Source organism: Ammospiza nelsoni, chromosome 11 (genome assembly GCF_027579445.1).
Source record: "Ammospiza nelsoni isolate bAmmNel1 chromosome 11, bAmmNel1.pri, whole genome shotgun sequence".
Lineage (NCBI taxonomy): Eukaryota > Metazoa > Chordata > Aves > Passeriformes > Passerellidae > Ammospiza > Ammospiza nelsoni.
The window spans coordinates 11,561,014-11,582,142 of NC_080643.1; the positions used below are offsets into that span (position 1 = coordinate 11,561,014).

A 21,129-nucleotide genomic window follows, 5' to 3' on the forward strand; every position below is an offset into this window, starting at 1 on the left:
GTGCCATCAGCCATAACAGCACAAAGATTTGGGGCAGGAGGTAACACAGTGAGAAGAGCTAATAAATGACCTTTGCAGTAGTGTGATTGAGTTAAGCCCACCCAAAAATAATAGGTGAGGTAAGAGTTTTTTCATGAGCTGTATCCTGCCAGAAGATCATAACCAGACATTAAGGTAGATGGGAGCAAACTTGCCACACTAGATTTTTTTGGAGTGCTTGTGTTACCCTTGATAAAAATCTTGTTGGTATTTGGAGCAGAACACCTCTGATAGACACTTAGCCTGGCTCTTGCTACACTCTTCCATTACTGCTAAAATCCTAGCATAAAGTTATTCTTACTCAAAAAGAAAAATATATATATTGTGGCCTGGAATCATCTCCCAAATTTTTAGGTGTTATTTTTCAATATCCATGCAGAAATGAGAGCTTCTTCAGGGTTCCCTGTCCTTGTTGTGCCAGCCATGTGTAAGCTGCTGCTAACCCCTCTGCCCTGCTGAGGCCTCACCGTGTGTGTGCACACCCCAAATGTGCAGCCTGGATACAGCAGTGACCATCACCTCCGGCCTTCCTTGTCAAAGAGCCTCCAGAAGGAATGTCTTGTGCAGAAAGAGCACTAAACAAAATGTAAGCTTCTAGAAGCAGGGTTTTTTGGGGTTTTTTCTTTTTTCTTTTTTTCTTTTTTTTTTTTTTTTTTTTTTACTGTGGAGAAATACCTCCTTACTCCCAGTGAATTCATACAGATTTTTAGAAAAATATGCTCTTTAGAAAAATATGCTCTTTTGTAGGATCCTGTAAGATGGCAGGAGCCAAAGGGCTCTGTGGAACCTTGTGTTGCAGTCAGAGTTCAAAAAGGTGAGTTCCCCTGAGAGGGAAAGATTGGTTTTCTCGTTTAATGTCATCTCTTGTTTAAACTTAGAGATTTGAATAGGCCATTTCTCTTTCTGTTGGGTTTTTTTTTCTGAAAATGTTTATCTTCATGTCTGAAATATTTTGTGAACTTTGCTTTCCCATCCCTGTAAAGGGTATCTCTTAGATAAGTTCTTGTTTCTTGCATTTTCCATCCATAATTGCAGAGATGTAAGAGAAAGAATGTGCATTTTCATAGAACATGGAGTTTGACATGAAGTTGTGGTAAATGTATTTGCTCTGCTTGTTTCCTATTTGTATTGACTTTCCATTAATACCCTGGCATACACATGCATATATATGTGTATGAATATGACTGGCAACAGATAAAACAGGCTAATGGCAGAGAATGTTGGGGGGTGAGGGGCAGCTTTAAACTCTTTTTAGTGTGTTTTCCTAAAATTTTTGTCCACCTAAATGGGCATGTTACAGGTATGTTTGCTAGGAGCCAGATGAAGGATTTAAATTTCAGTTTTCAGATGACAAATGCTGCAATGAGTGATGCAAATCATGAAAATTAGTTGCAGAAAATTTTAAAATGTTTCCAAAACAATTGCAGACTCTTTGCTTGCTGTTCACAGGGAGAAAGCAGAATTCATCAAATAAATAATTTGATCCAAATGATTTGTCCAGTTGCTGAAGGAGCTAGCAGGATGTCAGGACTTGTGAACTAGTTTGGTTACAGCTATAATGATGAGGAATTAAATGCAGAAAAGGGGGTTTTTAGAAGCAATTCCCAAGCTGCTATATTGTTTTCTTTAAGTCTCTGAATGAGTGTTGCTGAACATTGGGACTGATGAGCTCAGCAGAGAGCTCAAGGCTGGTCACCAGAGCAGGCAAGGCACTCTGGGACTGTGCACACCCTGTGCCAGGGTGTCAGAGAGCTGCTCGTGGTCCCTATGCTGCAATTCAGAACATCTCTCATCCTTTCCCACTGTGAAAGGGCAAAGAGATGACAGAAAGTGCTCAGAGGGCACTGCCCCTCTGGGGATGGCTGGGCATGGGCTTGCTGGCTCTGCTGGTGCTCTGCCTCTCCAGCCTCACCACCTGTGTTGGTAAGAAAAGGCTTTTCCAGTCTGAAAATAAGCAGCTGGTGTCTGGAGTCTGTTTGTGGAGCGTGCGTCTGATATGTAATTTGAACTTGATCGCAAGGGCCCTGTAACCTCTCCTGGAGCCGGTGCTGCCGCCCTGGAGCCAGCTCCCCTCTCCCCCAGGTGTCCAGGCCCTTTGTGGAGCTGGGCTCTGCACTCCAGGCACCTCCAGCTCCTCATCCCCGTTATCTGTGGGCAGAGATGACTCACAGCACCTTCTATGGCTTTCACTCCTCTGCCACTGCTTTGCATGGAGCTACTGAAACCCATTTATTTGGCAGCCGCTGAAACCTGACACTGATGATGATGAGCAAGGGAAGGCAGAGACCTGTTGGTTCCAAGAGTGAATCTTAACTGCAAAAGCTTGATGTTTGCTGCAGAGCACTTTGGGAAAGCTGTGGGTGTCTTAGGATGCTGCTGTTATGAATGGGGCCAACCTGGAAATTCATTTTTGGATCTCGTCTTCCTTGCCTGGAAACTTTTGAATCTGCGGTGTTGACAAGGAAACCACAAGGAGAAATTTTCCCTTGTGAGTTGCATATATGTGCTGGGACCTCTCCTTGTCCAGACTTTGGATGCACCATTCAGTTAGAAGAAAAGTGGTACTAATGGGGAGATGGACCAATGAATTTTGGTGTTGATCCATCACCAAAAAGCTGATGCACAAGCCAGGCTGTAACTCTGCTCGTGGTGCTGGCTGAGGAGGGTTGCCATACAGCTTGAATAAACTATGTCCATCTTGGTCCTATTTTATAGCATGGAAATAAGAGTGGATTTGGAATATGTAGCTGGAAAACCAGGTGCAGCATTGATCCAATTTCAATTTTATCCAAATAACCAGACCTTAGAGAAGGAGTTCTAAGGGAAAGGGCTTTGGCAAGCAATGAGAAGAGGCCCAGTCAAATTTCTCCAGTACCAACAAACTCCCCTGGCCTTCCACATATTTCAGAACCATCTCTCCAACTCAGGGACCCCCTTGGCTATGGGGTTTCTGTGTCACAAAGGCTGGCTCTGGCAAACATTTTTAGAATCACCATCTGTCAGCTTTTCCTTCAGGGATCCCCATTTACAATAGCTTGTATCCAGGCCATGTGCAAATCCCACTGGGCTGAAACTTGGCCCTGCACAAGGTTGGCCTGGATGCAATTAACAAACACAAAATTTATTCAATTTAGTTTGGCCAAAAATATAAGATTCTTTTGTTTGCAGATGCTGAAGTTGAGATGCCTTTCCAAACTTATCAAGGACAAGGGAACCACTTTGGAGAAAATAACAGCCAACCAACCACTTTGGAGAAAATAACAGCCAAGCCCAAAGTCATCCTAGAATTCAAATTGAACTTGAAACCTATGCACCAAGTCATTTGTGAAGCTTAGAAATGAAGTTCATTTTTCCTGATCCATTTTTGCTGCTGTCACTGAACTTCATTGTTCTAACTGGCCTCTAGATAGAAACACTGAAGTATCAGAAGAAGAAAACCAGTCCTTCCAGCATCTAGGGGGGTACAGCAGGAAGTATTAGAAATCTTCTGGGAATTTTTCAGTTCCAGGAGATTCAGAGGAATATTTGACCCAAATCCCAGAGTTTGGGGGTTAGGACTGTCTTGGGAGCATGTCTAAACTGCTTTGGTCTGGAGATGTGGCTAGAAATCTTGTAAGATCAAGATCTGTCTCTCTTGATTTTCCACCCAGGCTCTCCAGTTTTTAGGTCTTATCTGCCAGACTCAAGCATGATAAACCCCCTGGTGCGTGATTTATCTGTCTCAGGAAGACCAAGGGCTGAGTCAGCCTTTGCATCTTTTTTCCTGAGTTCTCACCAAAGTGCCAGACCACTTAATTTATTCCTACCCTCCATGCAGGTACCCCACAGAACTACTATCAAGGGCTCGTGCTTCCTTCCAAATTCCGCATCCTGCCTGCTCCACTGACACTGGTCCAGGGAGGCTGTAATACTCTTTCCTGAGCTAAAGGGTGGGATGAGGCTGAAGGGCCCTCTGCTCATCCCAGCAGCAAGCAGGCCTTGTGCAAAGAGCAAATGCAGTGCATGGCATGAAATTCTTGCATACAAACATCCCCCAGACAGTGTTGCTGTCAGAAAGGTAACATCGGAGTGTTGTAAGGATGATTTGTATTAGTTAAAGGGAAGCAGCCCCAGCCATCTCCAATGAAGCAGCACCCAGAGGAGTGGGGATGTGTGGCCACCCCTTCCCCATCCCTCCCAAACCTCCCTGCCATTAGAGGAGGGGAAGCAGATCAGGTTTGATGAACCCACCCAGTGCCCCCTGCAGCAGCCAGCCCCTCACTGTCAGAGGAGATGGCGTGCTGTTAGAATGCTCTGAGCATGCTGTTAGTATGCTGGGGCTGTGCAGCTCCTCTGCCATCTTCATTCACCTTAGAAATGTGAAGTTTGAATGGTTTATCTCTATTAATCACCAGCTCAAAAAGCTTTGTGCACCAAGGGCCGCAGATAATTAACTTCACTATACTGCTTGTCTTATCAGTATCAACCTCTTGTCCTCCTGTGAAACAGTTAAAACCATCAGCCCCTTTTTACTTTTCCATTTAACTCTAATGCTTTAACACTGATGTTCTAAATGGCCCTGCGATTCGTACTTATTAGACAAACCTTTCTTTCTGCATCGCTTATATTTTTTGATAATTGGCCATGTATGTTTCTAAGGGGATCAACAGCTTTTCATGCCACTGTACTAGTAATTAAAGATTTCTCACAGTCTTTCAGATTTTTCTTTACCTTCTTTTCTTTGATAAGTATAATTTGCTGTTTAATTGGGGAGGGAGTGAGGGGAGAAAACTGGTAATAGCAATAGGGTGACTGCATAAGAAAAGGTTTTGTTTAACAAAATTCTCTAATTTTAAAAAAAATCTACATTGTTTCCAATTTTTGTCCCTTGTCTTGCTGAAACTACCATTCTTCCACCACTGTAAAATGTTATCATAGTCCAGTGAGAGGATAGGGAGAGCCATGACAGAGAAGCCCCCGGGACTCCCTAAGGGCACCATCCTGCATCTGCAGAGGATAAGGAGGATTTTAGACAACCTGTTGGACCTTTTCTCAGCTCCAGCCAGAGGTGAGTTCCACTGTGCCAACACAGAGAAGATGCTGGGTCTGGAAGAGCTCCATTATTTCCATGGCCATCTCTGTTTCCTTAGACATCGCCTCGCTTGGGGGAGGTGTTTTGGGAGCCTTGAGTTAGTGTTATGAGGGCAGGATGGGATGTAGAATACAGAAACTCTGCTGCTATGACAGCCCATCTGGCTCTGTTTGCACAGGTGAGGCCACTTGATCTCAGAGGTCCCAATGCCTTCAGTCTTCACTGAAGCTACTCTGAAAAATCCTCAATACCTCCCGCTGTAATTCTTAAATTAATTCATTCTTCCCATGTACATGGGTTAAAGTGGCATTAATGCTCTTGTGGGACATACCTAGAGCACACTTCTAAACCCCAGTTCCCAGAGGTGTGTGATGGGAGTCTCTTCAGCTTTCCTTCAAAACAAAACACGCAGTTGAGCAGAGAAGGACGGAAGTGTGACTCCAGTGCCCTGAAATGATTATACAGAAAAAGTCATCCAACACTGTCTTTTCAGACTTCTGATTTTTACAGCACCTCTTAGTGGGGGGTGGAGGTGGGAGCAAAGAGACCTGATTCACATTTTTGACAGTTGGATATGGGCAACGTGTGGTGTTGTGCTCCTCCAGTCACTGTGCAGCGACCATTCCTTATCAGTGCTAGTGTTGAATTGCAAACCAAGTTCATGCAGAAGTCACTCACTTATTTTTTGAGTGAAGAATTCATACAACCTGTGTATTCTGGAATTATTCCTCAACAGGGAAGGAGGGAGAAAAAGGCTGGTGGTGCTTCTGCTGTGAATAATTCATCCCATTTTACTAGCGTGGGTGCTGAGTGACCCCTTTGCCTGGCCCCTCCTGGGGCTGGGGAGGAGGGCGGGATGCCTCCCATATCTCCGTGTGCTGCTGGGGTTAATAGGGGCACTCAACACACACAAGCACACTCTAAGCAGGGTCAGGGGGCAGCCAACACATTGTGACCTAAAATTTGACAGCTTTTACTCATTCCATGTTAGGTGACCCCACTACTCTTTGGGCAACTGCCTTGCCTGGTGCCTGTGCCTGGGGTGCACAGTGCTGCAGGAGTCTGGCTGGTCCCCCCTGAGCACTGGGGACAGCAATGTCTCCTTGCACAGATGCACTCTTTGGCCTTATATTCCATATCCTGAATTGCCACCCAGTATCACCAGGGGAAATGAAAAGCAAGAGCAGCTGTTGAGTGACCAGCCCCCATCTCTCTGCCATCTCAAGATGCCTGAAGATGCTCATTTCTAGATAATTTGTATTTTGTCCCACCAGGTCCTGGTGCTGTGTTGCAGCACAGTCACCCTTTCCAGCTCACCACAGGGTCCTGATGGCATCCAGGCTGCTGAAACACCAGAGACCTGACCCTGGTCATGCCCATGTGTTACCATCCATCTCAGCCAAAGATTTATTTTTGGTAACTGCAGTGTGAAAATGGTAAGATCTCTTCTTGAGCCCCAACCAAGATCCCTGAGAATTCTCACTGATGCTTCAGTTTTCTCCCCTTCCCCCGAGACAAGGCTTTGAGGGCAATTTGCTTATCTCTGCTTGTTTTGTTTTGGTATATTATGTGGCAGAGTGTCTCGAGGTGTCTCTCCTCTTTCCTCTTTCCAGTTGTCTGTATTCTCCATCACTTTGTCACACTCAGCTTCTTGTTAGTGTCTCTGTTTTCCTCCTTGTCCCTAGTTGGTCCATTTGTCATTTTTCCTCAGTAGTCCATGCTCCTTCCTCTCCCACTTCTTCTCTGCCTCTTGTTTCTCTCTTGTTTCTCTCTTTCATTTTTCCCCCCTAGTGTCGGAACTTCTTTCTTTGATTCCCCCCCTCCACCTCCCACCCTTTATAGTGCTGTTATCTGTGATTTTGGCAAAGAGCACATTTATTGGGGAGGAATATCCCCATGGCAACACAGCAGATGGTGACTTTTGATTAACTTGGCTTTTTTTTTTTCCCCCGACTGCCAAATCACAATCCGTCTTTGAAATTAAATCAGGCTGTGATAGCATCAGTTGTTCTGGAGAGGGGACGAGAGAGAAACAAGACTAAAGTATTACAGCAGGAGCCAGGATGTAATGCAAATTCATGTTTTTTAACCCCAGCAATAAAAACCCCTGTTCGTTGTGGGAACGGAAGGGACCACAAGAGAGGGAATAATAAAATAAAAAAATTAGATTAAGAAAATGTTATCACCCTACATGGTCTCCTCATTCGACCACGCTGGAACGTGTGCCTCTAACACCAGTGCCGCTCCTTGCCAAGTCACTTGATGCTGCTGGGCCTCATTCTGCAGCTGCTTTAACACCACTGAGGGTTTTCCTCATGCCTTGGGTAGTGGGAAGAGGCCAGGTTCTTAAATGAGCAGTTCAAGCAACTATTTATTTACACGAGCGCAGTGTCCAAAGTGGGAAGGAAAGAATTTGCAAGCAGCAGGAGGAAGGCAAGAAAGCAGCAGCTCCTGGAAGGCATTGGAGGGAGGTGAGAGGAATTCAGGGTAAAGTGAGGAAGCAGAGGAGCTGGAAAGGTTGGATGGCATTGCTGTGCCAAGATGCTGAGTGATCAAGGGCATGGGAAAGTGAGGAGCTGTCTGCAGTGGCACCAGGGAGGTCTGAGCCTGGAGAAGGAAGGGCACAAAGTTCTGCCAGCCACGAAGAGAGAGTTACAGGGCATAGCCCCATGGAAGATGGGAAAGCAGATACTGAAGTCAAACAGTAAAGAACTTTCTTGAATGCTTGAGAAGTGGGTGGTATTCAAGTCCCATGAGCTCCTTTGCCTGGTGGTTTTTGGAGGGTCACCAAAGGTGAATGCAGTTGAGTGCTAATTGTAGCCAAAGATAAAGGAGGGCTTGAAAATGAAAGCTGGAGGAGATGACTAATCACCCAATTCGTGGGTCAGTTCAATTTCATGGGAACTTAAGCGTTGTCTCAGGCTGGAAGGCTGCTGGACACTATCTCCAATTACTAATGTTCCCTATCCAGGAGGTTACAAAGTGGTTGTACTCCTTTGGATGCAGTGAGTTTAGCAGTTATGGCTAAAGGCAAATGGTCACATGTGGTCTTGGTGAGGTTCAGATGAGATAATGGAGTTTTATCATAGAATCACAGAATATACTGAATTGGAAGGGGCTCACCAGGATTATCAAGTCCAGTTCCTGGCTCTGCACAGGGTACCCCAACCATCACACCATGCGCTTGAAAGCAAAGTCAGAAACAAAGTGCCTCAAGGGTTAAAAACTCTTCCTCTCTGGGGTTGTAGCATGGTATTTTCTGGTACTGTGGAGAGCAAGCACAGTGAGAACTTGGCAGGCATTTTGTCAGCCTTGAGACACTCAGATTCTGTCACTGGGCTCTCTTCTGCCTTCACAAGGAGGCTCTAGCTTTTCATAACACAGCCGGATAAAAATGTTTCTCCTGGAGGAGCTGCTCTTACTGTAGGATTCAAACCTGCACCCTTCTGCAAAAACTTTAAAGTTATAAGATTGTCCTGTCCTTTACATTAAAAGAAATAACAGAGAAGCTCCCTCTACACTTTCTAAGAAGCAGTTAATATTTTCTTATCCACTAGGAGCTCTGGGCCACCACCATGTCTCTCCCACTGCTTATTTTTAGTCAAACTGGTACTTGTTCCTGCTCTGCTGCAGGGGACTCTAGGGGTTCTTAAGTTCTTCCAGGATAAGCTTTGCCCAATAGATAAAATTTTGCTGCAGATGTTGTTTCTTCTGTTTGAGATCTCAGCTCAGGAGTGTTTTGTGTATGCCGTGTGTTAGATATGATGCTATTTGAGGAGAAGATAAGATTTAGGTGCAGGAGATGAATCAGGTAGGGATGCCACCGGAGCTTAATTGGCAAGAGATATTGCAGGGCCTGAATCTTTCCTGCGAGGCACAGGCAAAAGGGAGAGCTCCAGGCTGCAGGGGTTCATGTTAGTGGGGTTTTGTGAGCACAGTGGGGTCTAAACCGCTGTTTAAATCTCAGTTTGATAGACAGGGGTATCTAACCCATGCCTCATTCTGTTTAGATGGCAATCCTAGTTCAGACAAGCATTTGTAGCTGCTGGGTGCTGTTTCTCCCCATTTTGGTCAGATTGTCATTTGGTTTCGTGTCCTAGGCACCTTGCCAGTGTCTGTCTTTCCCCAGATCTCCCCTCACTGTTCATGAATGTCCTGTAACCACGCTCTTCCCTGCGTGCAGCCCCCAGGGTGGCTGCCATCCAGGGTGTGGAATCACACGCCGCGTGCTGCGCGCTTGCTCTGCCCCCTGGCACTGCGGGGCCTGGTACCCTCCAGCGGGGTGTGGGAGCTGCTGAGGGACAGGAGCCAGGCCTGCCCTGCTCAGCTCTGCCCTTGGCTCAGCACACCCCCCCCGAGGGTCCCTGCAGGGCTGGGATCCAGCCCTGAGCCCTTGCACAAAGCAGAGCAGAGCGGGGCCGAGCGCTCCCGCCTCTCGGGTTTGACACCGCGGCGCTGAGCAGCGGTGCCATGACACCAGCGCTCAAAATAGCATCAGGACAATTTGATTTCCTGCAGATCTCAGGATGGGGTCATAAAAACGGAGACTGTTCTGGAGAAATGGGATAGGGTGGAAATGTTTGTAGTGACATCACTGCCACTTCCATGCCAATGGCCTCCTACTGCTGCGAACATGTGATTGTGATTTTGCTGCACGCTCCATCAGAGAAGTTCCAGACTGGCCAGGGAGGGGGAGAGAGGGAGAGAGGAGAAGGGGCGGAAATATTCTGTTCTTGTATCTCAATTCAAATATCTGACAACAGCCTTGCAGCCCAGGGTGCTGAGTGATCAGGAGTGGGACCTTGGAGCTGAGAGCTGAGACTGTTCCCAGATCAGCAGAGCTCAAGGCACTGCAGCAGCCTAAATGGGGGCTGAATAAGGATCTTAATTTAATGGTGGATGGTCTGGATCTGCATTGGTGTGCTTCAGTGGAGATTTGGGTGCTCTTGTGGTCATCCATTCTCACTGGTCCCATTTGCTTCTAATGTTAATTTTCTTGGCAAGAAAAACCTACAGGCCTGAAATATGGCTACAACAGCAACTGCAGAGCTGTTTTAGGCCATTATAAAGAAAGAACAGATCTGTGTTGGATCTTCATTCATGAAGCAGAGAACAGCAGGGAGGGATTTAAGCAGCTGAGGATACAGGAGGAAAGAAAGGAGAAAAGAGAGGGAAAAAACAAAACTCATCACCAAAAATAAAACTGAATTGTGTATGAGGACATTGCAGGAGGAAATCTCGTGTCAGTGGCTCCACAAACAGCACTGAAAGCTGCAAAGCCCATCTTGGTAGCAAGGTTCCATCCTTCCCAAGCAACAGGCAGTGGAGATCAGCCCTGGATGTGTCCAGCACATGTAACCTTGGGGGGCTGCAGAGGGGAGCAGTATCTGCAGGGGCACAGGCAAAGGATCCAGCTAATGCACCCGTCTATCAGATTAAGCTGTCAAAACCCAAACCACTTCCATCACTGTCCAAGGAGAGACTCTCACTCTGCTTAATGGGATGTCTGTCCTGTTGTTGTCACTCCAGGGAGAGGGGCTGCTGCCACCACAGTGTGCAGCCGGCTGTGAGTTTAAAATCCTATTAAACAGGGACTAACAGTTGCAAAAAAAAAGCAGGTATCCCCTAGTGGGAATTTAAAGATGTTTAGACATAATTTGATTTTCCAAGCAGATGTCATTATTGTTAAACAGTTGCCCACTTGATATGTTCAAGTTGTTGGCTGTAATTGCTAAAATTAGCAGGTCTGCATAGAGCAAAGGTCAGTCGGTTAATATCGTGATTTAGTATTTTATGAAGTAATTCCAAATGCTTTTATGTATGTTTTTGTTTTTGCAGCCTAAGCCCACATTAAAGTAGTTGTGGGCCCTGCTAATAAAATAATGACTCAGCCTCTCAGTGCAGGCTGCTGGCCATGCTCAGGGATGGAGCTGGAGCCACCCTCGCTCCCTGCTCTGCCCCAGGCAGCCAGGCCCACATGCTGGAGCTGCACTCAGAAGGGAGGCTGCCAGCTGCCCCCAAGTGTGACATCTTCAGGCAGAGCTGGTGCTGGAAATGAGCACCAGCTCACCATGATGGGCTGGTTTCCATCAGCAGCTCAGCACAAGGCTGTGCAGCTGGTACCCCTGCTTCTCATAGGGGGATCGACTGCATGTGCAGGTGTGTGCAAGCACCTTCAGCCATGAACACAACTGAAAGACTCACCACTAACCAGGTAAGGTCCCAAAATACAGGTTTTTGGAGGAGAGAGGCACTTTTGGAAGAGGAACAGAGAACTGGAATTGGGCAAGGCAAAGACTCACAAATTTGTGCTGTGGCTGAATGGACATCTGGTGCTGCCTCCTCTGGTGCTATGGCTGCTAAATGGCATGAGAAAAAGTTTTTAAAAACCCCTTGAAGGTGTTGGTGTTTTGTTGGCAGGCTCAGTGTTAGTCTGATCCAATGTCCTGGAACAGAAAATGGTTTGCTTCCAAGGCAAGGTGTGTTGGGGTTCACTTACAGAACTTACAGAATGTGTGTGTCTGTTACTTACTGTAACACAACCCATTCCAGGGGTGCTTTGGGCACACCTGGCAGATTTCTTGCTATTGCAGGAATGCAGGACTTTGCTAATGCAGGTTGACCCGCTCTCTTACCACCAGACCTTGATGATCTTGGTTAGTTGGTTTTTTTTTAATATTTAGCTCACAGGAAGTACTGAGAGGTGCTCCATGGTCTGCAGGGTACAGGAAGAAATGGACGAAGATCTGCAGGTCCTCCTGGACTCAACACTTTCTGGGTGAGCTGGTCCCTTCCCAGTCTGTTCCCTTATTCCTTCCAGCAGGTTTGGGTATGTGCAGCTGCCAGAGCAGCCCCAGGAGATCCCTGTTACTGCAAGAGCTATAGACACACTCTGACCCAGGGATGGAAAAATGAAGAACTTGCTCTTAGGAGCTGCTTTAGATACCAACAGAGGAGAGGGAACTACTGACCCAAGGCAAGAAAGGTCTAAGATATATATACTCTTGCATACCTTTGTCTCAGATCAGGAAATATTGATGTGCATAAATAAATATCCCATTAGAGACAAGACTGAAGCAAAGTTTTAGGGCTAGGAAGTTGAAAAGGTTGAGGAGCTGGGAATTCAACTCTGGTCCAGATTTCCAAACATGTTATTTGGATCAAAGACCATTTCAGTTTCCAACACAAAACATGCCGTTTGATTTTGTTGTTGTTGTTGTTGTTATTGATGATGATGATTTTCTTTTGTTTGTTTGTTTTGGGGTTTTTTACCTTGGACTTCCTCTGAGGCAGAATAACATAAACTCCATAAGCCATCTCTCATTAGTATGGTGTCCACAGGAGAAGTGTTGGTAGAAATACTGACTCGTGTTTGCTCTGACCAAAATAATCTTTCTGTATCAAGCCCCTTAAATATTTGCAGTTCTCAGAGTCCCAATGCCTGCAGGACTGTTGATGGCTTCCAAACTATGGAGGAGCAGCAGACAGTTTGTCCCTGCATGGAGGTTTTCTCTGCTCCCATTGCCACTGGCCTCCCCCATGCACCCAGCATGCAGTTAAGCTTCCACTTGCTGCCCAGTGCTGCCTTTTTCTCACTGGGAGAGGAGCTTAACAGCCCTTAACATTACAAATACATTTTTTTGCCTGTTTTTCTATGCTGGATATGGCATCAATTGCTAAGGATGGTGATTTAAGCTACATTGTCTTTACAAGAGAAAAAGGCTTGAATAAGGGATGGCAGCATTCTGGCTAATTTAACTTATTCATTAATGCTCAGAGTCCGTTACTAGCAACACTACCTCACAGTCTCCTGCAAAGCACAGGAGTCTGTTATTCCCATTTTACAGCAGAGGAAACAGATGCAAAGACCTGCCCAAACACAGGCAGCAATTGCAATCTGGATTAAAGTGAAAATGTCCCTGAAAACGAGTTCCAGTCTCCAGGGAGACATCACTGGGCAGGGAAAGCTGGGAAACTCAAGGGGATGTAGCGTGGGACCAAAAACAAGAGGTGTGTACGATTTTAAATGCTTAAGGTGACCTGGCCAAGCCAGAAACAAGGCTCAGCAGCTCATGTCAGCCCAGGGAAGGGTGGAAACATGGGGAGTGCATTCTGTAGCTCAGTGGAGGACAAGAACAGCATGCTGGCAGGCTGTGCAAGAAATGCATTGTGAACTGGCTCTTGCAGCTGTGAGCAAGACAATAAGGATGGTAAAGCATCATCTAAGTCTTCACATCCAGCTTTGCACAAAGAGGGAGCTAAACTCAGGCCCCTGGAATCTGTTGGCTCATGGTTTGAATTTAGCTCTTTGTCTTTGAATGACTTCAGGCAGAGAGGGAATATAGATTGTCCCAGTTCAAGAGCCAAATTCACCTTTTCCCTGCTCAGTTTCAGCCCCTGAGCTATGCAGTACTTCCATCAGGGTCTCTGATCATAATTTGCAGGGCATTCTCAAGGAAGCCCCAATTTTCTTTTACACTTGAAGGAATGATGTTTTCTTCCTTCCTCTGTTGTTTTTTTTTTTGTTTTTTTGTTTTTTGTTTTTTGTTTTTTTTTTTTTTTTTTTTTTTTTTTTTTTTGTTGTTGTTGTTGTTGTTTTCTATGCCATTCTCTCTCCTCTAGGTTCTCCATGTCCCACTGACCCCTGCCAACCTTCTTCCCATGTATAAAAACCTTTTTTCAGTGGATATACATCTTCTCATACACCAAAAGTAGGAAGGATATTCTTCACTTAGGGCTGTGTATGAGAGTCACACAAGGCTTTATTCGTCCAGCTGGTAAACTTTGGCATCTCAAGGACTGGGAGGGGAACCTATAGCTTGTTATAGGGCTCTCTTACGTGTCCACAAATCAGCTTGTCTCCTATTGCTCTATTAATCAACTTGGTCTCTTTAGCAAACAAGCAAGGTTGCTTTCACATGTACCTGTGATACATATTTACTGAATAATCACTATCTAGCACCTCATTGAGGCCTTGTGGACTCACACTCTTTAGTTTAGCATAACTGTATCTTTATCTGTGACATATTTTTTCCCAGCCATTGAGAAGTCTGCATCGGTTGTGTCAAGAGCATTTATTGATACTCTTGAAGTAAATCCCATCAATTGAGCTATGAGAGCACTGTCCCACAGCTTGCAGTCAAAGCTTGCAGACACATTAGGAATTCAGGTAGTCTCTCCCGTTGATTATTACAGACTTCAGCTGGCCATCCTCTTCCACTTCCTTTGTCTCCTGCCCATCCTCAAAGATTTTCCGGGTGGTGATAGTCTTGCCATTGATCACTTCAGTAGTGGTTATCACTGTTCTGAGACCATATGGCCCAGATGAGTTTTCAGCAAAGAAGGTGGTGGGGTGCCCGCTGGAACAGAATGAATTCCGTTGCACAAACGGCTCCCTGGGCCTTCCTCTACTTCCACTGCTGGTCTGCCAGTTCTCACCATTGATTCTGATGTCAAAAGGGTTCAAGAAAATACATGAAAATGGATACATGCCTCCAAAGAACTCGTCTTGATGGGAGAATCCATGTTGAGGGTCAAAGAAGCTGTTATAACTCGTCGGAGTTCTCTCTCTGCGGATTCTGATCTCATCAAGAGACTTGTCATAGAACAATCGCTTCTGAGGGTCGGACAAAGTCTCATATGCTTCAACAATTTCTTTGAATTTCTTCTCAGCTTCCTCCTTGTTTTTGGGATTCTTATCAGGATGCCATTTTAGTGCCAGTTTGTGGTAGGATTTCTTGATAGCATCCTGTGAGGCATTTTTTTGCAGTCCAAGGACCCTGTAGTAATCTACCATCTCAGAGGACACCTGGGGTTGTTTGGAAGCTGCCTGGTTTTCTCTCTCCTACCAAGGCTGATCAGCATGCAGAGGGTAGAGAGATGTTCAGCCCACCCCATGAGCTGCTCTGCCCTGCTGCAGTGCAAGGACAGCAAGAGCTGCTTGACCACAGACATTCTTTTCAAACCTGTTGCTCACAAACCGTGAGATTGTGACCTCAGAGAGGGTTCAGCCAATCCTGGCTCTGTTGTCCTGACCACATTCCAGGGTGTGTTGGTTGTCACTGGCCTTCTGTTTGTAAATGTAGATCATGCACATGATGCTGTAGCTGCTGGATGTAACTGTGCTGACACAGCTGTGATGCAGGACTGCAAGAGAATCATAAAATGGTTTGGGTGGGAAGTGACCTTTTTAAAAGGCCATCTAATCCCTGTCCCCTGCCATGGGCAGGGACTACTTCCACTAGAATTGGTTGCTTAATGCCCCAACCAAACCGGCTTTGAACACTTCCAGGGACGGGGCGTCCACAGCTTCCCTGGGCAATGTCTTTCACTGTTTTACCACCCTTATGACTTTGTCAGATTACTTTTTGCCTGAACCCACCCTGCAGTGGGATTCTCAGATACACAGTGTGGGTTCGTGTGCAATCCAGGGAAGTGTGGTGTGGTCAGGTCATATTATCTATGGGACATAATTCTCTATGGCAGCAGTTATAGGGAAGCTGCAGTTTGGCTACCCATAGTTCAGAAAGAGTGTGGATAAATCAGAGAAAGCCCAGGGAAAGCCCATAGAATGTGACTAAGAGATTGGAAAATATGCTCTGGAGTGAGAGACTTGGGGAAAGAGGAAGTTCAATGCCAGCAAGAACCTGCATGGGAACAGCAATTCAGTGACACAGGATCTTCAGGCTCCCAGACAAAGCAGGTGGAAGGTATCATCAGCAAAATTTAAATTCAAAATACATTGCACATCCTTTTTTTGAAGGTAGCAAATCACTGGAACTTCCCCATGTGGCCATTTTTAAACCCTGAATGGGATTTTTTCCTAAAATCAAGATTAGATGGACATCATATTTCTGAAATTATAGACAAGCCTAACCCTTTCAGAAGAGCCTCATTTTCATGTTGGTAGTAAATTAAATTCCCAGAATTACCAACCTTAGCCTCTTTTCTATGTGCATTTTTGGATACCTATCCCAAGGTGTGTATGCATGTACAACAGGGATGGCCCAGGAACTTGACACAGGCAATCAAATCTAGGGTCATCCTGCATCTGTTTCTATTCCTTGGATTTGCCATTCTGGTGGGAAATACAATATCCTCAGAGGGAAACATTGCATGAAGAAGATCTCCAAGAAAGTGCCAATAATGAGAATTCATCTGTCTGTAACTCAATGTCATAAACACCTACTAATAGCAGCATATGTTGCAGATCACTGCCCTCTTTTCCATTATCCCACAGTTTGGGAAGAAGTCAGGAGCCAGCCAGACCAGAGAGCATGTGTACAGCGTATGAGCTGGCTGCTGTCCTGACACACAACTGGGATGGTGGGGCTCTGAAAGCAAGGGGCAGTCATGGCAGCCTGGAGACAGCAGTATCACAGAAGGAGGAAGGCAACTGAGCTGACACATGCTGGGAGAGGTATTTGTCCTGCTGGTGCTCTCACTGGTCAGTGATGGGGCAGCAGCACAGAGGTGCTTGCCAGACTTGGGCAGTAAAGGTTGCTGCAGGGCAGTGCAGGTCTGGGGGCTGGAGGAGCTCATGGTCCTGTGGGCTCACCTCACTGGACAGATCTCAGCTTCTGCCCCCTTTGGCACAGAAGTCTTCTTAATTACAGGGTGGTTGTGCCACACGAATTATTTTTCTGCTGGATGTTGTTTGTTCTGTAGAAATGGCAAAAGTAATCTGGGCCCAACAGCAAGCTGCTGCAGCCCATTTGAGCTCAGAGGGCTCTTTGCATTCCCAAAACACCCTGAAGTGGTCTTCTACACTGAGGGGAGAGCTAAGACTTGATCGCTCACTCACACTGTAGTCTTACGCTTGAAATCTTCACAAAAGGCACTAGATCTTTAAGGACTGTCCATTGGACTTGAGGGTGATCCAAGCTTACCACCCACAAGTCCCCAGCAGCTTCTAGCCACTGCCAGCATGGTCCTTTTGCAGATGCTTGGCAGAAATTTCAAGAAGGATTGCTGTTCCTACTCTCTATTACCCAGGAGGGGAAATGAGACATCAGAAAAGTCTGTTGGAGAGGGTCCCAGGGCTGTTATCAACCTTGGGGAGTGGGGCTGGGCACGGAAGGGAGGTGACTGCCTTTTGCTGTGTCTTTGCAAAGCGTCTCTTCCCCTGCTTGCTTTTGATGCTGTGAGCCCATCTCAGACTGGCTGGCGCACTGGGTTATCTGTCTTGGATTTAGTGCATCCTACCCAGCTGAAAAGTAAGGAGTGTTTTTCTCCTGTCATCCCCAAACGGAGGATGCTCACTGCCTGTCTGTCTGCTGCCTGCAGCAGGCGTCAGTGATTAGCAGCCATTCAAGACAGGCCACTGCTGAGAGCCAAAAGGGTCTGCAAGGAAAAAAGAGAGGGTCAAGGAGAGGTAGGGAGAAAGGGAAATGAGACATGCACACATCAAGTAACTAGACCCAAACTGGCCTGGCAGCCCCATCCCTAGAAACCAAGGCTTTGAAATGAGAAATGTTTTTCGTATCTTAAATCTCAAGTACAAACAATAAAAGCCCGCCCAGACTGTGTTCTTTGAAGAGAAAGTACGAGTGACCTGAACAGTGGTTATCAGCAGCGTCATTAAGATAAACCCTTAACATGATTTAAAGCATCCGAAACTGAAGGCAGCACTTTCAGATACTAACAAAATGGTCTGACATTGGGGATGAAAATCAATAGTAATCTGATGTCACTAAAAATACTCAAAAGTGTCCCATGGCTGATGGAGGTGAGATTAGTGTAAATATTTGTATTCTAATCAGTGGCACGCGAGGGCTGGAGGCAGCCTTTCTGTCTATTTAATTAATGGAGTGGCTTTTTAAAAGGATCCTAATCATATGTGATTGTATCTGCTTATCAACATTTTTGCTAATTAGATGATATGGAGGCAGTCACTCTGCTAATTCCCTCATCCAAACAGCATATCCTGCACAGATAAAGTACAGTCTCTTTTTAATAAGAAACAATCATGAGACAGACTAACCTTAATGGTGCTTATTATCCGAGGATCTTTGGGATTTTCTTTTCTACCCGCCCCCTCCTTCCTTTTCCTTCATTCTTCAGTATGCCAGCTGGATGTGGATGTCCCCGCTGGTTCCCCACTCCAGGCACTGCCATTTCCAGCCTTCTCTTCCCTCCCAGCCAGACGGTGGATCTGTAAGGGCAGAGATTGTCAGCCAGGTCAGGATGGGGAGCAAAATAGAAAGCACCATGTAGCAAAATGTCCCAAACTTTTTGTCACCCAGATGACAGGTGATCACAACCATGCAGCCCCAATCCCTGATCTTGCTCTTGGAACCCCAGTGAGCCCTGGTCCAGAAAGGAATGAGTGCCTCCAAGTTGTGAAAAAAAACTTTCTATTATTATTTTGATTAGATTAATATTAGGAAAAGTTTCTTCAAGGAAAGGACTGTCAAGAACTGGATCAGGCTGCCCATCAACCAGCAGTGGTTGAGTCACCATCCCTTGAAGTATTTAAAAGCCATCTGGTTGTGGTGGGTTAGTGGTGGGATTGGCAGCACTGAGTTAATGGTTGGACTTAGTGATTTTAAAGGTCTTTTCCAACCTAAAGAATAATTATTATTATTGTTGTCATTGTGGTCTTTTCTGTTTTAAAAGGATCTGAGGGCAGAGGAGGTCTACACAAGTGATTTCTCGTCAACCCTGTTGATTCTGTGACAAGGCTGGGCTCCTTTTATCTAAACCAAGTCAGAGACATTTGTTCCAAGTCCTTTGACTATCCAAACAAACATGAGTCGAGCTTTGCTCCACCAGTCAAGCTGTCATTAGAAGGCTCCCTGCGGGTCAGCCCTGCTGGGGGTGACGCTGTGCTCGGCCTTGGAGTGACATTCCTGGGGATGATGGCCAGGGATGGGCACACTGGGCCCTCCTCCCACTGGGGCAGAACAGAGGAACCTGCCTGACTTCAGAACAAGACTGAAAAATAAAAAGAAAATTTGCCCTGAAGATGTCTCCTCACCTCTCAAAATACAAGTGCAACACCTAGGCAAGGAGAACCCATCCTGAATGTGTGTACCTCCCATCCCATCTGGGTGGAGCACTGGAGAAGGGGAGGTGCCTGGCGCTTATTTTCAGGAGGTCTGGAGTTTGCCTGCTGTTTCTGCAGATGTGATTGTTGAGCAGAAAAGGCTTAAACTACATGAGTTCCCCACTCTGAACAGGAGGGAGCATCAGCATGTCCTGTGCATTGATCCCATGCAATGGGCTAAGCACAGAGGTTGGATCTGGGATGGGACATGGGGTGTCTCTGGGGAGTGCTGACTGCAAGAGACCCCCAGAGGCTGAGACACAGAGCTGGGTCTGTTTCCAGCTTTTCTGGGACTCAGGATGGGGCTTAAAACTAAACCAAGGTTTAGGCAAGAAGACAACCATCTCTTCTGAATGGTAGTGGGGAAGGGCAGGAACCTCAAAAAAACATTATTTTTTGAGATATGAAGACAAAGAGTCCTGGTCCTATTTAGTGGAATCAAGAAGGAACTTGGTATGTTTTTTATGTTAGATTGTGCCCCATATACAGGGCTGGACCTTGCTTCAGTCTTGGAAAGCCCAAATGCTGTTGTTACTGATGTCCATGGACTCTGACCCCAGCAGAGCTCAGAGCACTTTGGTTTCACTGACTGGATCATCTCCACGTGTCATTGGCAGTATCCTCTCCAGACATGGCTGTGCTGAAGTTGTACTCAGCAACACGGTTGGCTGGTCCTTCCACCACCCCTCTTTGGCGTGGTCTCTGGCCCTAAATCCTTTCCATGTAACACACAGGAACTAATCCAATATTGACCACTTTCCCAGAGGGGCTTCCTGCTGCTTGTTCCATGACTGAGAGCTACAACTTGAAAAGAGGAGGGGCTTCTGGGGCAAGGATTGCATTGCAAGCCGTTGAGTCCTGGGGCTTAATGAGGTACTGCTTATCAGCAAAGCATGCTTATCTGGAGCCCGCCAGTGTACCTGCTCCAGCCCCATCATGAGTGAACATGTTTTACCACCCAGTTGCAGGGAGCTGGGAGCATGGTCAGATGGCACAGTTCAGCTGATGTGTGGTGACTCCTGAGGCCACAGCAACTATATCACTTCACAACATCCATACATAGCCACAGCCTTGAATCTTCGCAGGGAGAGAAAGGATGATGAGTTACTGTTCTGGGATTTTCTCCCTGTTTCCAGTCAGTGGGAAGTGGTATGTGGAGCATTCATTTAATAAACCAGAGGGGAAAAGCTGTAGATCAGCTTCTCATTATTTCAGTGCTGGCTCACGCCATCACTTGGGTTTGTGCCTGACAGTTCAGTGTGTTATTTGAGGCCACTCAAGCATTCTGCAGAAATGATGCCACCCTCTGAAAGTGTGAGGTTCATCCAAGCAGGGAAGGTCTGACTCCATTAGTAGGTTTATTGGTGCTTATTTCATCTCAGTTTGAGGCCTGTTAATGAAGAAGGTGCTCGCTTTGCAGACTAGTCCTTGTTGAGAGCCAGCTCTCTAGCAGAAAACCTCCTGGAGATGTTTTACTGCTGTGGACCTCTGAAGCAAAGCAATTCTGTACAGGTAAAAAATGCACCAGTGGTGCTGGTTTGCAGGGCAAGGGGGGAGTCCTCAGTGGTACAAGGCTTAGGTGAGGGTCCTGGTGACGTGCACACAGACATGCAGGAGGGATGATAAGTGTTTGTGCCCCCATATTTTATAATATAACCCACATCCAACAAGGGGGACCTGGGCAACAGGTGAGGGACTGACCAATGACTTTAATGGGAATGGGAACTGGGTAAGAACACTGAAGCCATCAGCAAGTGTGTTCTGGTCCTGCATGGGCACTTTGTACATAGGGCTGACGGGAAGAGTGAAATTTCCACACTGCCTCAGCAAAGGTTTAGTCTGAGTTTATTGCTGAGATTAAAAGACTGGAGAACACAAATTGTAAATGTGATGACTTAAGAGCTCATAAATTCAGTATACAGCCCCATTCCAGAGAGCCTGCATGCGGTGCAGCCGCACTGCCTTGGGCTCA

At 46.2% G+C, this 21,129-nt stretch overlaps 1 protein-coding gene across 1 annotated transcript; it reads right to left on the reverse strand.

The window, feature by feature from the left end:
* Positions 1-14,267: 14,267 nt before the first annotated feature.
* DNAJB8 (DnaJ heat shock protein family (Hsp40) member B8) lies at positions 14,268-14,906 on the reverse strand. The gene has a single exon (XM_059480459.1). It carries the CDS (start codon positions 14,904-14,906, stop codon positions 14,268-14,270), a length of 639 nt encoding a protein of 212 aa, XP_059336442.1.
* Positions 14,907-21,129: the final 6,223 nt, after the last annotated feature.